The sequence below is a fragment of the Podarcis bocagei genome (assembly GCF_964188305.1).
Source record: "Podarcis bocagei genome assembly, chromosome: W".
NCBI classification, from domain to species: Eukaryota; Metazoa; Chordata; class Lepidosauria; order Squamata; family Lacertidae; genus Podarcis; species Podarcis bocagei.
In genome coordinates, this window is record NC_138131.1 from 55,309,786 (window position 1) to 55,329,462 (window position 19,677).

At 42.0% G+C, this 19,677-nt stretch overlaps 1 protein-coding gene across 1 annotated transcript in view; it reads left to right on the top strand.

The window, feature by feature from the left end:
- The window catches only part of LOC308578110 (uncharacterized protein), a gene marked incomplete at both ends in the record, with an annotated part of 45,408 nt that extends 26,309 nt beyond the window's left edge, over positions 1-19,099 (top strand). The window contains 5 exons of the mRNA XM_081178379.1: positions 504-620; positions 13,345-13,424; positions 15,093-15,288; positions 18,077-18,217; positions 18,995-19,099. Of these exons, the coding sequence (XP_081034505.1) occupies positions 504-620; positions 13,345-13,424; positions 15,093-15,288; positions 18,077-18,217; positions 18,995-19,099 (639 nt within the window). The remainder of the gene's footprint in view (positions 1-503; positions 621-13,344; positions 13,425-15,092; positions 15,289-18,076; positions 18,218-18,994) is intronic.
- Positions 19,100-19,677: the final 578 nt, after the last annotated feature.

Sequence of the window (19,677 nt, forward strand, 5' to 3'; positions counted from 1 at the left end):
CGCCCGCCTCCCTCCCACGGCACACCAGGCAATCTCTCGCGGCACACTAGTGTGCCGCGGAACACCGGTTGGGAAACACTGATCTAATCTATCTATGCAAGGAATATCAACTGTACGAGAAATGGTACCAACTAATGGTACTAACAGGACACCGGAGGCCCATTGCAGCTGAAAAAATGCCTCCAGTTTTAATATAAAAAAGAATGGGAAACGTTTACTGCATATTGACAAAAGCAGTGCACACAGGTTAATACATTAGCAGGATTAATTTTTTTAAAAAACCCCACCTGTAATGGTTAAATTTAAAGTAGAATCATAGAATCATACAGCTGGAATAGACCACAAGGGCCATCGAGTCCAACCCTCTGCCAAGCAGGAAACACCATCAGAGCACTCCTGACATATGGTTGTCAAGCCTCTGCTAACTGGGACTTTTCTCTTGCTTTTCTTTTGTGCAAATACCCCCTTCCCCCTGTACCTACCTACCTCTCGACCCTCCCAAGGCCTGCTACCTGAAAGCCATCGAGACCCAACCCAACTTTGCTGTGGCATGGAGTAACCTCGGCTGTGTGTTCAATGCGCAAGGGGAAATCTGGCTGGCGATTCATCACTTTGAGAAGGTAACTGTTACAGAGTTTCTGGGCTCTAGATGGGAAGGCCTGGAAAAATAATGATAATGATAACAATCCAATATAAGCCCCATTAATTGGGCTAGTAGCGTTCTCTCTTCTTCTGTTAAATAATGTTTTATTAATTTTTCATTAATCACAATCCATTAGAAGCCCCATTAATTGGGTTAGTAGCGTTCTCTCTTCTTCTTTTAAAGAATTTATTATTTTCATTCATAGCAATCTGATTTAAGCCCTATTAATTGGGCAAGTGGCATTCTCTTTGTAAATTATTTTTTCATTAATTTTTTCATTAATAACAATCCCATATGAGCCCCATTAATTGGGCTAGTGACATTCTCTTTTTAAATTATTTTTTATTAATTTTTTTATTAATAACAATCAAATATAAGCCACATTAATTGGGCTAGTAGCATTCTCTCTTCTTTTAAATATTTTTTTATCATTTCTTTCATGAATAACCTGATCTAAGCCCCATTAATTGGGCAAGTAGCATTCTCTTTTGAAATATTTTTTTACTAATTTTTTTCATTCATAACAATCCAATTTAAGCCCCATTGGGCTAGTTGCATTCTTGCTGCCGTCGTTGCAGACATAAGAAGTCTTATACCTAGTGAGAAGGCTTCTGGCTTTTTTGACAAATGTATTTTCAAACATTTTCTTTAAATTCATCATATATTATTTCCCAGAAAGCCTTGACCAATGTCACATAATAACAGATGCATATTAGTATATCGCTGCTTCGCAAGATGTTGCAGGGCTGAATGAAGTGGTTTGTAATAACACTGTCAAAATTGGATGCAATTTTTAAATATATACAGTGGTACCTCGTTTTACATAGACTTCAGGTTATACACTCCGCTAACCCAGAAATCGTGCTTCAGGTTAAGAACTTTGCTTCAGGATGAGAACAGAAATCGTGCTCTGGCGGCTCAATGGTAGCAGGAGGCCCCATTAGCTAAAGTTCAGGTTAAGAACAATTTCAGGTTAGCAAAGAAGGAAAACTACCCAAGACTTTCTTTTCAATGACGAAAAACTGTAATCTAATTGATGTTTGGAGACTTAGACATCCACTGGAGAAACAGTTTACATTTTATTCGGAACCAAATCAGTCAATGTCAAGAATAGATCAAATTTGGGTCTCGAATGAACTAACTCCAAGAATTCGGCAAATTGAAATTCAGCCAAGAGTAATTTCAGACCACAGTCCAATAAAATTGGAAATTAAAGGTTATGAAGAAAGATCATTTAGATGGAGAATTAACGATTACCTCTTGGGTGATCAAAAAATCATACAAGAGGCGCAAAAGAAGTTGATGGAATATTTTATGGACAATGCCAATAAGTCAGGTAAATGGCTCGCGTGGCAAATTAAGAAAAGAAAGGAACAAAACATAATCAACAAAATTATTGTGGATGGAGAAGAGATTGAGAACCCGAAAGGCATTAGAAAAGGATTCTTGGACTTTTATAATCATTTGTACAGCAACAGAGAAAAGAACAATTTGAAGAGAATAGAAAGATATTTAAAAGAAAAAAAGGTGCAAAAGATCCCGACAGAAAAGAAAGACAGACTGAATGCCCCAATTGAGAATGAGGAAATAATAGAGGTCATAAAAGAATTGAAAAAAGGAAAGGCTCCAGGACCAGATGGATTTACAGCCAGTTATTACAAAGAATTGAGGCACACCCTGACGGTACCACTGAAAGAAGTTATGAATAATATTTTGAAGGAAAAAGATATTCTGGAAACTTGGAAAGAAGCCTTCATCATACTTATTCCCAAGCAAGATTCTGATTTAACACACGATCTCATTGTTAAACACAGACTATAAGATTTTTGCTGGAATATTAGCAAAAAGATTAAAAAAGGTATTGAGAGAATTTATTCACGATGATCAAGCAGGGTTTCTTCCAGGCAGGCAGATGAAACATAATGTGAGAAATATAATAAATGTTTTGTAATATCTGTCTGCTAGGAATGAGAAACAAGCTATACTAATGTTTGTAGATGCGGAGAAGGCATTTGATAATACAGTGGTGCCTCGCAAGACGAAATTAATTCATTCCGCAAGTTTTTTCTTCTTGCGAGTTTTTCGTCTTGCGAAGCACCGTTTCCCATAGGAATGCATTGAAAATCAATTAATGCGTTCCTATGGAAACCGCTTTCAAGGCTGGCGGTGCGGAGAAGGGCTTTTCTCCCCACCGCAAGCCTTCAGGACAGATACGGGAACAGAGGGGAAGGGGCGCAGCGCTTCTCCTCTGTTCCCGGGGCTTGCGGTGGGAGGAGGGTTTTTCCTCCCCACCGCCAACATTCAGAACAGCATTCTGAATGTTGGCGGTGGGAAGGAAAACCCTCCTCCCACCGCAAGTCTTCAGGACAGCCACCCGAAGGCTGGCGCGGGGAGAAGGTCTCTCCGCCCCACCGCCAGCCTTCGGAGAGCCTTCCGAAGCCTGGCGGCGGGAGGAGGTCTCTCCGCCCCACCGCCAGGCTTCGGAGCAGCCTTCTGAAGGCTGGCGGTGGGGCGGAGAGACCTTCTCCCGCCGCCAGGCTTCGGAGCAGCCTTCTGAAGGCTGGCGGTGGGGCAGAGAGACCTCCTCCCGCCGCCAGGCTTCGGAGCATCCTTCCGAAGCCTGGCGGCGGGAGGAGGTTTCTCCACCCCACCGCCAGGCTTCAGAGCAGCCTTCCAAAGGCTGGCGGCGGGAGGAGGTCTCCACACCACCGCCAGCCTTCGGAGGAGGTCCGAGGACAGTGGGGAAGACGTGCTGCGCTTCCCCGCTGTCCCGGAGATTTCCCTATGGGCTTTCGTCTTGCGAAGGAAGCCCATAGGGAAATTCGTTTTGCGAAGCGCCTCCAAAACGGAAAACCCTTTCGTCTAGCGGGTTTTCCGTCTTGCGAGGCATTCGTCTTGCGAGGCACCACTGTATATCATGGGAATTTGTGTTAAAAAATTTAGAATTTATGGAAGTGGGGAACGATTTCTATAATGGAATAAGGGCGATTTATACAGAGCAAAGAGCTAAATTGATTGTGAATAATGTAATAACAGAAGAAGTGAAGATATGGAAGGGTATAAGACAGGGTTGTCCTCTCTCGCCACTGTTATTCATAATGGTTCTGGAAGTCCTCTTGAGTGCAATTAGACGAAATGAATTAATAAAAGGGGTGACAGTAGGTCAAAACGAATATAAAGTTAAAGCCTTTGCTGATGACCTGGTAATAACGATAGAAGATCCTTTAAAGAGTTTAAATGTGGAGATGGAATTTGGCAAGGTGGCCGGGTTTATATTAAATGTGGGAACCAGTTGACGGAAACCAGCCGTCATTTTGGGGTGCAAGGCAAAGAAAAAACACACACAAAGGCAAATGTCTCCATGGACGGAGGGCAAAAAAGCTCCTTCCTCTCTCTCCTCCGATTTTATTATCCTTTGTTCTCTCCAGCCGCATGGCAGCATTCCAATGTCTCACGTTACCTCATCCGGTCAAGCTTTAACCCACCCACAAACCATATAGGGTTACAGTGCCCAGAGGGGAGAACCTAACTCCTTATAGGGTCAATACATTCTAATACATTGTAAGCTCAGAGTGCTGGTCACCGAGGTCAGCAAGGCACCAGGTGGCACTACAAGCCTTTTCCATGACTTCCTGGCTCCCACATGCCCTCTTTCTTTATTTATTTAATCAGAGTCATATATGTCAGTACCAATACGGTTATATCGAGCGCGATAGGCGACTCTTGTGAGACCGGAAGCGGGCCGCGGACTGGAGAACCATGCAGTACATACAGAAATTAAAGAAGGAATACATTGTATACAGCAACACAAAATAATGCAAATAACTACTATAATGATCACTAAAATCAATAAATGTCGAAGCCAACTTCCATCCGGAAGCCAAGAATATAACCATGCCCATGGATCAACGGAAGGAGGGGGGGCAAACGGATTGTGGGCTACCATGGTTTCCATATGGTCGATTGTCGCAGATATGCTGACATTATTATCAGGAATAAACATGCAACAGTGAGAATGAACAAGCGCACAAACTCCTCCTTTTGAAGCTAAAATCACATTCAAAGTATAACGATTCTGTAAAACCACTTCTCTCATTGCAGACACCTCCTGGTTGAGTTCCTTCAAAGCTTTTATGGTATCATTGAATAATCCTTCAGTCCAATTTGCTAGCCGATGGAGGTCCCTATAGTTCATTGCTGCACCCACCGAGGGCAGCAAGGCCCGAGAGACCTGGGTACCGATATATTGATTTATGGGTGAATTTACCTCCCGACGATTTCGTAGTCTAAGAGAAGATGGTAACTTATCAACCTTATACAACAACGGAACCACGAGACCCAATGTACATGTGCCTGTGAGGTTTCGAGGAATGGCTTTGTATGCTTTTTCGCCACAAAGCAACCATAACTCTCTTTGGAGTAAATAGCTGATATTACTACTCTGTTGGGACCAATTAAAGGCTTCAGTAAATAAGGAACTGATATGAAATTGCTCATCTGTGGCATTTGCTAAGCCAGGGATAGAAGAATTCAGACTCCAATTTGCATGGTAGGTTTCTTTCCTAGTTTTTAGCCATGCACTGGTATCGCTTCTAAAGCACTGAGATTGGTCACTGTATGTTCCTGTAAGAGAACAAGAGCTATTAAACATGAATTTCAATGTATATTGACAGTTTGGATATATGCCCCATGATTCTTTCCCCTCTTTAATTTGAAAACAAATGGGGGCAGGCTCATGGAGGGTCAATTGTACTGGAGGCCAAAAAGTTTGCTTAGGGGATATAATATCAGTAAATTGAAAAGATCCATTGACAGGCACGCCATGAAGCATTATGCCTGAATGACTGGCAAAGGGCGGCATGTGCATACATAACCAACATTTAGAAGCATGCAATAAACTGGTAAACTTAATCATATCTTGTACAAAAATATTATTCCTCCATATCTTTTGATAATTTTCTCCCCTAAAAGTCTTATTCAACAATGCTGTTCTTATAGTTCGAGAGTGGCTGAGCCGTGGATACTGCCAGCCAGAGTAGGATTCAGGCGACAGCTGCTTGCCAGCCGATAAGGTGAAATATGGTGGCTGCAACTGGATTGTGTCGTCTGCTTCTCATCCTTGTATAATGATGCAGCAAAAGATGGCAAGGCAAATGGTTAGGAAGGCACTTCTGTAGTTGAAGGGACTCGCCATGGCCGCACGCATCGAGCTGGAACCCACAAAGGCTTGTCCTCGACGTCCACTGCCGCGTACCCTCGTCCCCACGTGATCAGCGGAACAGGTCCATGCCACGCGGGATCAGGCAAGCGTCGGTACACCACCAAGGGGCGGGGGAGTGCCTCCTCCTTCCTAAAATGCAATTCCGCGGGAGTATGGGTCCTATTATGTGGATATAAAAGATGGTTAAGTACAAAAAGAACTTGGTGAACAGCCGAAGGGATATCTGCCGTTGGTATGCTTCGGCCGCCAAGCTGTTTAAGCAATAGTGTTTTGAACGTCAGGTGTGCTCTTTCCACTATAGCTTGACCTGTGGAGTTAAAGGGTATGCCATGAGTTAATTTCACATTCCACAACATACAAAATTCCGAAAATGTTTTAGAAATATATGCTGGACCATTATCAGTTTTGATACGCGCAGGTTTACCCATGACTGAGAAACAGCGGATAGTGTGCTGAATGACATGCCGAGCTGTTTCCCCCCTCATGGGCGTAGCCCATATGAATCCAGAGTGGGTGTCCACCGTGAGGTGAACCTTGGAGAGTGGAGCCAACACAGGTGTGTGTGTGACATCCATCTGCCAACACGCCAATGCAGACGTGCCCCTAGGATTGACAGCATCAAAAGGAATGGCCAGCTGAGATTTAGAACAAGAAGCACATTGGGAAACTATATCCCTTGCTTGGGCCAAAGGAATAGAAAAATGCTTTGCCAATGCTTTCGCAGGAAGGTGAAAGGTGTTATGACCTAGTATAGGGTCAGAAAAGAGAGAAAAGGTAGAAATGTCCCTCAGAGCCACATCTGCTCTTGCATTGCCCTCTGCTAAATACCCTGGGTGTGATGTGTGGGAGCGAAGATGTGCAACATAATAAGATAACTCTCTGTGCTGAAGTAAGGCCTGCAGGCCAAGAAACAAGGAAAACAAGTCAGAATCCAAGGAAGGAGTTATATAAGATATTGGTAAACTAGCAAAAAGGCGATATACATACTGAGTATCCACAATAAGATTGAAAGGTTGAGTAGGAAAGGATTGAAAGGCAAGAATCACAGCTGCTAGCTCAGCTCACTGGGCAGAAGACTGTGGAGGGGTATATAAACATTTCCATTTTCCTCCCTCCTCCCATGTCACCACCCCCCTACTTCTTGTTCTATCCATGAAGAGGGTTAGTGCAGAGGGGAGAGGTGTGAGAGACAAGGGGGTAGCCAAACATAGGTGACCTGTGTCAGAAATGTCAAACGGTCATCCTTTGGAGGGTTAAAAATGATGACACCTATAAAATCAGCTAAAGCAATTTGCACGTGAACGTCCTTTGATAACAATGTCTGATGTGGATTCAATTACTGAATAAATGTTCTTCGGTGGGGTATGTGGTAGATGTAACCATTCTATAATGCAGATAGTCTTCTTCTTGTTCCGCCTGAGCATATAAAATTCCTGTTGGCAACGATGTAGCAAATACGGCCAGGTGCAGCTCGTGTGCAGCACCTCTAGGTGGCGCATGTGGAAAGGTTTCAATGCTTCACCCACAAAATGTTGACAAAGTGTAGGGGAGTTCCGCATGCCTTGAGGACAATCCACTGATAACGTTGCGAATCGTGATATACTGGCAATGTAAAAGCAAACTGTTCCTTGTCTGCTGGAGCCAGTGGGATGAAGATGGTTCAATGTGGCCGAAAGTCAATTGTTCAGAGATAAGCTGTTCAGAAACAGGATGGTGCCATTGCTGCGGATTTTTCTTTTGGTGGAGGCCACCGTTCTACCCACACTGAGGTATCGGTGATCCTGGTTCGCCACGCTGGAAACGTTGTATCGGTGGCTACAGGCTGGTTTTCATTGAGCGCTGCTGCTAGCAGATGAATCTTGTGGGTGGCTGTATCACCAGACTGACAAATGCGAAGCATGGCTGCTGTGTCTGTGGCAGGATTGTGTATTATCGGTCTTAACGCAACCTTACAATCCTCTTTGGCATATTCAAAGGCCAATTGTTTGATAATTATTTGTTTGGCTTCAGGATTTTCAATTTGTCTACTCACTGCTGTAATCAGCCTGTCCATAAAGGAAGAATATGATTCTCTTGCCTCTTGCCTGATTGAACCCCACCTTGATTGAATACTGGTGGGTTCTGGGATTTTTCTCATTGCTTGTTGAGCAGCAAGAGCAGTATCCCTCAATAAAATCTGCAGCAGTGTGGCTTGTACTGAAGCCTGAGCAAAGGGCCCACGGCCCATCATAGCATCCATCACATCTGCGAGGGTAATATTAGGATTATTCCCTCTTGCTTGTTGCAGTAAGGCAGGAGCATAACCATGACAGGCGATTTCCCATTCATGAGCAAATAATACACCAGCTGATGGAGGTAAAACTGTACGTGCCAAAAGCTTGATGTCATCTGGAACCAACAGCTGGGCTAATGTGGCTTCCAAAAGAGCCTGTGTGAATGGTGCTTGCAGTCCATTTGTCCTGACTGACAATTGGAGCTCTTTCAAGATTTTAAAGTCAAAAGGTTGGTGCTGGGCTTGAGTTCCTGCTGGAGCACCAGCAGGGGGCACAATAACAGGGAATGCCATGGTATCCTGAGATAAGGAACAGGCAAGGGCTGCACGTTGAAAGGGGGTAGCTGGTTCTGCTGCTGAAAGAGCAGGGTCATTTCCAGCCAGACCACGATATTTTTGCAGGATTGGGTCCTCTAGTGAGGAACTATAATCTGGAGGCTTGGGTTCTGGAGCTGCTGGCAGGGCAAGGATTGGAACAAACTCTAACACAGCAGACTGGATTAAAGAAGCTGGAGGTTGTGATGGCAATGCAGCCAGGGAGATATTTTTTGGTGATAAAGAGCCCATAGCGTAATGAACCTTGCACCATGCATTTAAAATCCGAGTACTGATGCTGGGGAGCTCATGAAAATGTTCACCAATCTTGTCCCAAAGTTTCAGTTCCCAAGTCCCATTTGCAATTACACCCAAGTCCCAGGGAGAATGTTCATCAATGGCCAGAATGAGCTGTATCAAATCACCCTCGGGAACTTCCAGTTTGTTGGAGGAGAGGAGAAATTTTAAGTCTTTTAAAAATTTCTGTTGGGGAGTAGTCAAAGAGCTGCCCATTTTTCAAAAATCAATATAATAGAAGGGATCGAACTCACCGGGATCTTTTTTAAAGATGTAGAGCGCTTTGCAATCCTTGCCGGACGTAGTGAGTCGATGATAACCACTGCTTGGATCAAAAATCCTCTCAGTTTCTTTTAAAATCCTCTTAGTCTGCCTCAGACTGTTTGCTTCCAGTTGCTTCTTTTTTCCCTTTTAAAAACCTCAGCCGTATCCTTTTATTCTGCCTCAGAGAGGGCACCACTTGTGGGAACCAGTTGACGGAAACCAGCCGTCATTTTGGGGTGCAAGGCAAAGAAAAAACACACACAAAGGCAAATGTCTCCATGGACGGAGGGCAAAAAAGCTCCTTCCTCTCTCTCCTCCGATTTTATTATCCTTTGTTCTCTCCAGCCGCATGGCTGCATTCCAATGTCTCACGTTACCTCATCCGGTCAAGCTTTAACCCACCCACAAACCATATAGGGTTACAGTGCCCAGAGGGGGGAACCTAACTCCTTATAGGGTCAATACATTCTAATACATTGTAAGCTCAGAGTGCTGGTCACCGAGGTCAGCAAGGCACCAGGTGGCACTACAAGCCTTTTCCATGACTTCCTGGCTCCCACAATTAAATAAGAAAAAAACCAAAGTAATGATTAAGAATATGGACCAAAGTGCAATAGAAGTAATGCAACGAGAATCAGGGATTGAAGTGGCGAAGAAGGTAAAATATCTGGGAATATGGTTAACTCCAAGAAATATTGATTTATTTCAAAACAACTATATACCGGTGTGGAACAGAATCAAAAAAGTTTTGTAAGTTTGGGGAAGGATGAAACTTTCTTTTTGGGGTAGAATCTCAACGATCAAAATGAGTGTGCTTCCAAAGATGTTATTTTTGTTCCAAATGATTCCTATAATTAGGGGGACAACGACTTTCAAAGAGTGGCAAATTCAAGATATATCTGGCAGGGCAAAAAGCCAAGAATACAATGTAAGTTATTGACAGATGCAAAGGAAAGAGGAGGCTTTGCGCTGCCAGATTTGAAATTATATTATGAAGCGTCTTGTCTCTGCTGGTTAAGGGAATGGATAAAATTAAAAAAACAATAAACTGTTAGAGTTAGAAGGATTTGATAATAGATTTGGGTGGCACGTGTATTTGTGGTTGGAGAAGAAGAAAAGTCACAAGGGTTTTGAGAATCACATTTTCAGGAGCTCCATAATAGAAATATGGGATAGGTGTAAAAATATATTAGAACCCAAAGTTCCACACTGGTTGTCTCCATTAGAGGTTATGAGTGTAAAGAAAATCAATATGAGAGGGAATTGGATCACTTACGGAGAGCTAATAATTAAAGAAGGGGGGAAATGGAAAATGAAGCCATATGAACAAGTAAAAGAACATGTGTTTGATTGGTTGCATTATTTTCAGGTAAATGAAATGTTTAAAAAGGATTTAAAAGAGTGGATATACGGAAAAAGAATCGAAATTTCAAATAGAGATGATAAACAATGATTATAAGATATTGTCAAAAATGTATAAAATGTTGTTGGATTGGCAAACGATGGACGAGGAGGTAAAGTCGGTTATGATACATTGGGCCAGAGACTTTGGTTATAATATACAATTGGCTGACTGGGAAAAATATTATGAAAATGGAAAAAGGAAAATATTATGAAAATGGTATATAGATGGTACATAACACCGGTTAAGTTAGCAAAAATGTTCAAAACATGTAATAAGTGTTGGAAATGTAAAGAAAAAGAAGGATCTTTTTTCCATATGTGGTGGGAATGTAAGAAGGTAAAGGGTTTCTGGGAAATGATATATAATGAGTTGAAGAAGATGCTTAAATACACATTTGTAAGGAAACCAGAAGCCTTTTTGTTAGGAATAACTGGAAGAGAGATAAATAGAAAGGATTACAAACTTTTCCAATACGCAGTAACAGCGGCAAGAATATTAATGGCCCAAAAATGGAAACAAGAGGAGCTACCGACCCTTGAAGAGTGGAGAATGAAACTTATGGACTATGCAGAACTGGATAAACTGACTGGGAAGATTAGATATCAATGGGATCACAAGTTCATCGAGGACTCGGGAAAGTTTACAGATTATCGGAAAAGCATATGTGACGAACAGACAACGCTAGTGGGATTTAAAGAGGCTTTGTGAAAGTTAAAGATGTATTGTAAAAAAGAAATAGAACTGAAAGGATAATATTAAATGGCAATATAAATTTAGAGAATGCATAAAAATAGAAAATATGGATTGGTGGAAAAGCTTGTGGAAGTCCAAAAAGTTGAAATTTGTGAATACTGTTTGGGATGGCGAATTTGTAAATAGGAAAATTTAATAAAAATTATTATTATTATTTAAAAAAAGAACAATTTCAGGTTAAGAACAGACCTCCGGAACGAATTAAGTACTTAACCCAAGCTACCACTGTATAATATTTTTTTAGTTTTCACAAAAAACCAAATCATTAAATTAAATAATATTTTTTAAAAAAACAACTGTATACACAATCAATGTTAATCCCACATTATGGGATTATTTGACTTGCCTCCCCTGGTTCCTTTGTATTATCATCATTCATTATCATCACTGGAGAGCCAGTGTGGTGTAGTGGTTAAGAGCGGTAGACTCATAATCTGGGGAACCGGGTTCGCGTCTCCACTCCTCCACATGCAGCTGCTGGGTGACCTTGGGCCAGTCACACTTCTCTGACGTCTCTCAGCCCCACTCACCTCACAGAGTGTTTGTTGTGGGGAAGGAAGGGAAAGGAGAATGTTAGCCGCTTTGAGATTCCTTAAAGGGAGTGAAAGGCGGGATATCAAATCCAAACTCTTCTTCTTCTTCAATAAAATCATCATCACTAATTTAAGGTTATCAGATTTTTTTTCAATGAGTCCGGGGATACTTTTCAACTTAAATGGATTTTGTATGGGGACTGATTTGTAAATCCGGGGACTGTCCTTACTCCAGAGGAGGGCAACCAAAATGGTCAAAGGCCTGGAAACGATGCCTTATGAGGAACGGCTAAGGGAGCTGGGCATGTTTAGCCTGGAGAAGAGGAGGTTAAGGGGTGATATGATAGCCATGTTCAAATATAGAAAAGTATGTCACATAGAGGAGGGAGAAAGGTTGTTTTCTGCTGCTCCAGAGAAGCGGACACGGAGCAATGGATCCAAACTACAAGAAAGAAGATTCCACCTAAACATTAGGAAGAACTTCCTGACAGTAAGAGCTGTTTGACAGTGGAATTTGCTGCCAAGGAGTGTGGTGGAGTCTCCTTCTTTGGAGGTCTTTAAGCAGAGGCTTGACAACCATATGTCAGGAGTGCTCTGATGGTGTTTCCTGCTTGGCAGGGGGTTGGACTCGATGGCCCTTGTGGTCTATTCCAGCTGTATGATTCTATGATTCTACTTTAAATTTAACCATTACAGGTGGGTTTTTTAAAAAAAATTAATCCTGCTAATGTATTAACCTGTGTGCACTGCTTTTGTCAATATGCAATAAACGTTTCCCATTCTTTTTTATATTAAAACTGGAGGCATTTTTTCAGCTGCAATGGGCCTCCGGTGTCCTGTTAGTACATTAGTTGGTACCATTTCTCGTACAGTTGATATTCCTTGCATAGATAGATTAGATAGATGATAGATAGTTAGATTAGATTAGATTAGATTAGATTAGATTAGATACATTAGGTAGGTAGATTAGATAGATACATATATAAGAAAGGTTGGTAGATGGATAGATAGATTAGTTAGATTGATTGATTGAGTAGGTAGATAGATTCAGGCATGGCCAAACCTGGCCCTCCAGCTGTTTTGGGACTACAACTCACATTGTCCCTGACCACTGGTCCTGTTAGGTAGGGATGATGGGGGTTGGAGGGCCAAGTTGGGCCACACCTGGATTAGATGGTAGGTAGGTAGATAGATTTGATAGATAGGGTAGGTAGATAGATAGATAGATAGATAGATAGATAGATAAGATAGGTAGGCAAGTAGATAGATAATAAGATAAAGTCGGTAGATCGATAAGGTAGGAAGGTAGGTAGGAGGCAGCCTAGGTCAAAGTTGACCCACTTATTTAAAAGTAACCATGCTGTTATACAGTGGTACCTCTGGATGCGAACGGGATCCGTTCCGGGGCCCCGTTCGCATCCTGAAGCGAACATGCTCGGGTCACAATTTGCTGCTTCCGTAGATGCGTGTGGCATCATTTTGAGTGTCTGCACGTGCGCAAGCTGCAGAACCCGGAAGTAACGGGCTCTGTTACTTCTAGGTCGCCACGGAGCACAACCCGAAAATGCTTAACCCGCAGCTACTTCAACCTGAGGTATGACTGTATTAGTAACAAAAATCTATTATCTTAAATATTTTCAGGCGGTGACCCTGGACCCCAACTTCCTGGATGCTTACATTAATCTGGGGAACGTCTTGAAGGAGGCGCGTATATTTGACAGGTAAGCAAATAGGCATAGAGCTTATATTCTCTTTTTTATATAAATGTTTTTTATTGGTTTTGCGTATAATCACATTACGTCTTATATTCTCAGTTTAGTGGTTGCACCCATACCCAAACTAACTCCCATTGTTGCCTAGAGGGTTGATTTTATTTAAAGCAAATTGATTTAAATCCCAAATCCATAAGACTTGATTTAAATCCCCCTTTTACCGGAAGGTTCAGCCTTGCTGGCATCCTCTTAATATTGACAATCGGAGGCAGGTTTCCTTTTTGGAATCCTAACTTCAGAGTCTTTTCTACAGTTATATCAAAATGATTTGGTTCTGCTATATACAGCCCGATTGTGACGAAATGATGGTGAGTTTTAATAAGTGAACACTTTTTATTTGAACAACTTTTCTGCTGTACTTGATTGGAAGGAGAAAAGAAACATTTCCTTCATAACAATTTAAGCAATTTATTTCACTAAAACAGTAAAATGGTAGCATATGTATCCATGTTGCTTAACTGATGTGCTGAAACATTTTTTCCCCAATAAAAACTTGGACTGAGTTTTCGCACACATGAAAAACTTAAAACAAATAATTCTTCCCCGAATTATTTATTTATTTATTTCTACCCCGCTCTCACTGGCCAGGGCCTGGCTCAGGGCGGCTAACACCAAATATAAATTACAATAAAATAGAATAGAAAAAAACCCCAGTTAATTAAAATACAGCTTAAAATGCAGCCTCATCAAGACTACAAAGGGAGGAAACATCAGCTATTCACCCAAGCCAGCTATCCATGCTGGTGCTACATGGGCCAGCAAGAAAGCCACGGGAAAATTTATATACCAAATCCCATATAGGGTGTCAGAGTGAGTCTAAGCATAGAGCGAGTTAAAATAATCAAGCCTGGAGGTGACCATCGCATGGATCACTGGCCAGATCAGGGCGAGAAAGGTAAGGAACCAATTCCTTAATACGGCGGAGGTGGAAAAATGCCACCTTTGCTGTGGCTGCAACCTGTGCCTCCATGGAAAGAGAGGCATCGAAGGTTACACCCAAGCTCTTGACAGAAGGCTCTGGCACTAATTGCGCCCCCACAAGAGATGGGAGTTGGCCCCCCAACCCCATGTTGTCCTGACCCAGCCAGAGGACCTCTGTCTTCGAAGGATTTAACTTCAACTGGCTCCCACGCAGCCACCCAGCCACGGCTTCCAAGCATCTGGTCAGTGTGTCTGGGGCCGAGTCCATTGACAGATAAAGTTGGGTGTCATCAGCATATTGACGACAACTCAGCCCTAAACTCCGGACAATCTGGGCAAGGGGGCGCATAAAGATATTGAAAAGCATCTGGGAAAGGATTGTGCCCTGCGGCACTCCACACAACAAGGAGTGCCGCAGCGACAACTCCCTCCCTAGCGCCACCCTCTGTCCCCGACTTGAGATAAAGGAGCACAGCCATTGTCTGACTGTGCCCTGAATCCCCACGTTGGCAAGGCGGTGGTCCAAAAGTTTGTGATCGACCATGTCGAAGGCCGCTAACAAATCTAAAAGAATCAGCAGTCCCGGCCCGCCTCGATCCTCTTAATCGTCCTCCCAAAGCATTTTATTTTTAAAAAAACAGATTTTTATCCACCCTGGTGACAATGAAACTGAACCAGTCCTTGATCTCATTTCAGAGCCGTTGCAGCCTACCTACGGGCCCTGAGCCTGAGTCCCAACCACGCTGTTGTCCACGGCAACCTGGCATGTGTGTATTACGAACAGGGGCTGATCGATCTGGCAATCGATACCTACAAGAGGGCCATTGAGCTCCAGCCCCACTTCCCTGACGCCTACTGCAACCTGGCCAACGCGCTGAAAGAGAAAGGCAGCGTAAGAAACTGGTCCCTTTTGCCTTGGGGTGGGGGGAACATCTATATAAAAGATGTTTTATAGATGGTACTTAACACCTGCCAAAATAGCTAAAATGTATAAAACAAAAAAACTGTGCTGGAGGTGCAGTAAAGAAGAAGGGACACTTATACATTTCTGGTGGGCCTGTGAAAAAAAAATACAGAAACTTTCCTATTAGGCAGTGGTGTCCAAACTTTTTTCAAAGAGGGCCAGATTTGATGAAGTGAAGGGCCATAAGGGCCGACCAAAGTTGTTTACTTTTTTTAAGGATTGAAGTTGTTGAGCTCTTTTCTTAGGGTTTAAATTGTTGAACTTTTTTTAGGATTGAAGTTGTTTAGCTTTTTCTTAGGCTTTTACCCCATGCTGAATTGGCCAGATTAACAGAGACAATTAGGGCACAACCCAGACAAGAATTCCAAAAGGAATGGGGAAAATGCAGAGAATACTTTACCAAACAGTGCCCCAAAATATACACTTGGACTTGTTTCAATTAATTTCTACAGGAGACTTTGTGGTTTAAGTCATAATTAGGAAAAATTGTAATAATCCCATACAAAAGAAATAGTATACAAGAGGTAAATAAGGCGGCCATTTAACAGAATAAAGTCTTTTATTTTTATGTTATGTTTTCTTTGTGTAAGGGGATAGGAGTTTAATTTTGATAATTAGTCAATGGTGGTGGGTCTGTTTGTATGTATGAGTTGTTGTGGACTATGTTATAAATAAAATAAAAATTAAAAAAAGAAAATGAAACCGGTCCCTTTTGCTTTCTGTATGTCAGAGGGTTTGCTGAAAAAAGCCTTCCGGATGATGGTGACCTCGAAATTGGGCTCTTTGGGGGGGGGGATTTGGGGTACAGAACCTAGAAGAAGTCCTCTTTTATTTTTTCCTTTGTCATATCGTCACATACAACTTTGCTCATACCAAGCGTCGACTCCCCTCCCCCTTCCCCCGCTCCCACTCCCTGGCTTTCTTAAGCAGTCACGATCCTCTTAGCATTTCTATATCACCCTTTAAAAATTGTCCAGTAGCACCTGATGATGATGATGATAATAATAATAATAATAATAATAATAATAATAATAATAATAATAATAATAAAATTTATACCCCGCCTATCTGGCTGGGTTTCCCCAGCCACTCTTGGCGACAAAATATTAAAATACAATAGTCCGTCAAACATTAAAAGCTTCCCTAAACAGGGCTTGCTAAACTTGGCTTCTTCTTGGTATAATTTTTTGTATGCAGGTCCAATTCTTCAGATACAAAAGCTTCTACCAAGACCAAACTGAGTTGGTCTGCAATGTGCTACTGGACAATTTATATATTTTTTATATATTTCAACTGCGTTAGACCACCACAGCTGCCTACCTGAACATATATCGCCCTATTTACCTTCTTACTCTACTTAAAACAATTTACTTTAGCATTTGTAAATCACTTTCAAAAATTAGCCTCTGGTTTTTTTAATAACAGTATATTTAAAGATCTTTTTCAATTCTTTGTAAATCATATCCCAGTAGACTTTGACTTTAGTGCACATCCACCACCTATGGACGAAATTCCCTTCCTTCTCCTTGCATTTCTAGCGTGCCTTATCTTGAGTTATATATATTTTAGCAAGTTTAGTCGGCGTCAAATACCACCTATACGTCACCTTCATTAAATTTTTAATTAGTGCTGTACATTCAATAAATTGTTTTTGCCCATAATCTTTCCCACTTATCTAATTCAATGTTATGACCAAAATCTTGAGCCCATTTAATCATAACCGACTTAACTTCTTCATCCTTTGTATGCCATTCTTATACGTTTTTGGCAATGATTTTCTTTTACTATCTAGCAACTCTGTCTCTTAATTTTGATTTAGTATGACCAAAACCATTTCCCTTACTGTCTTCCTTAAATACATCTTGCAAAAGACGGTAAGTGTGCGGGAAAGAGAGTTTGAATCGGATTAGTCTGCTCTTGTATTTATGTTCCCCTAAACCAAGCATGTCCAAAGTCCACTTTGGGGGCCTTCCACCCATCTCTCCTAGATCTCAAAATGCATTGGTTTTGTCATATTTCCTGCTATCCTGCCAAAGAATTTAAATTTTCCCAATGTTCTTTTAGACCAGGCATGTCCAAAGTCCAGTTCAGGGGCCTAATCTGGCCCTCTGGTCGATTTAATCCGGCCCTCGTGGCGGTTTATTTACTAGGGCAAAACTTCCCCCCAAAAAGCTCAAGAACCTTAATCCTAAAAAAAGGTCAGCACCTCTGGGGTCAAATCCTTAAAAAAGGCTCAACAATTGTGGGGTTTTACTGTTAATATGCTTCTTCTTAATTGCATTTCACTATTAATATACTTCTTAATTGTATTTCAGTTCAACAATGACTTTGATAAAATACATCTTTTGTGACGTGCAGAAGGCTTGAGTTACCTATGAGGTGCAACAGTTACCATATAGCATATATTCAATATAAAAAACAGCAACAATTGGTTGTTGACAAAGGACAGCTGGCATATATATATAAAAGATATTAACTGATATGCATGCCATTCCAGATATAGCTATATAATCTCTACTGTTGGTAAGAGAAGAACTTTGGAGCAGGCATTTTCAAAAAAAGAGTTTTTTATGAACCGCTCTAATACCAAGTTACCGTCAGGAGCTGAGGGGCTGTATCAAACCTCAATCCAGCCATCACATCACAGAGCAGCCTTTTGGGCTCCTGTGAAAGACATACTAATATTCGTGTAAAAACTCTGTTTTGTGTTTCGAAGGTTGCCGAAGCCGAGGAATGCTACAATACAGCTCTCCGTTTATGTCCGACTCACGCGGATTCTCTTAATAACCTGGCGAACATCAAGCGAGAACAAGGGAATATCGAGGAGGCTGTCCGCCTGTACCGGAAAGCTCTTGAGGTACGTGCGTGGAGAATTACAACAATTAAATTGACATATAAGGGTTAGGCATGCGTACCCTGGACTCCTAGTCTGGGTCTTTTTAAAAATCGCTGATCAAATTTTTCTTGATCAATAACGGAAATAATGGTGAAGAAGTGAAAGTGAAGTAGCATTTTGAGGCTCGACAAAGCATGGTCCGATAAGTCCCCTTTGGAAGGAAGAGGGTCTGTCCCCCTTTTTATATTCCTAGGCCTCCTGGAATGACCAAAAATCTGCTTTTTCATCAGAAGAACAATGCAAGGTGTTAAGGAACGGTACAGAAATTGAAATAAAAGCTGGGCACATGCTGTTCTCTGTGTCGGCTGAGCTTGATCCCCTGACAGTCTTATTTTCTAACAGTATTTCCTATGCGTACGAAAAAGGCAGTTCATAGGCCCATTATTATTATTATTATTATTATTATTATTATTATTATTATTATTATTATTATTATTATTATCATTACCACAAATCATTCCAAACGGTGATTTATTTTGCAGCCAGCCCCTGCCACATTTGAGCATCAAAGAGGGGCTCTTTAAAATATGGCATTGGTCATTTGACAGTCTGATCTCCCAACAGTATTTCCTATGCATGCTAAAAAGGCAGTCCATAGGTTCCTCCTCCTCCTTAATTTTTGCAAGTCAATCCAAATGAGGATTTATTTCACGCCCACAACCTTTGAGCCTCAAAGAGCAGCCTCCGTCTCTTTAGAATGCTTCTCAGGGAAACTAAGAGTGAGCTTCTTCCCCGCAGGTCTTCCCGGAGTTTGCAGCTGCGCATTCAAATTTAGCCAGTGTTTTGCAACAGCAGGGGAAGCTCCAGGAGGCCCTCATGCACTACAAGGAGGCCATCAGGTGAGCTTCCAAAGCCATGGGGAAAATAGATTGAAAGAGCTCCTCCTTACTGTATTTTAATCTTTTGCTGGAAGCCGCCCAGAGTGGCTGGGTATAAATAATAAATTATTGTTGCTGTTGTTAATAATTATTATTACTCCTCATGCGCTGGTCTGGTGCCTGTGGGAAAGCTCTCCTCTTGTGGATAAAGCACTTTCTCTTTTTCTTTTAGGTTTTTTTATTTTTTATTTTTATTTTTATTTTATTTTTTGTCCCTTGAAGGACAGCCAAATTTAAATAACAATTCGACACACAGCTGCGAGGCATTTGCGAGCTTTTTTGCGGAGAAGGTCCTGTTGCTCCGCCATGACCTCCCTGCCAATTTGGATACAATAAAGGAACTGGAGGCCCCTCGACTGTCCTCGGGTCCAGTATTGGACCACTTTGACCGGATATCCCCAGCCGATGTGGACAGACTCCTCCGAGCTGGAAAGCCCACCACCTGTCCTCTTGACCCGTGCCCGTCCTGGCTGATTAGAGCGTGCCCAGACGAGGTGCGGGCCCCCCTGGGGGATATCATCAATTTGTCCCTTGGCACTGGGA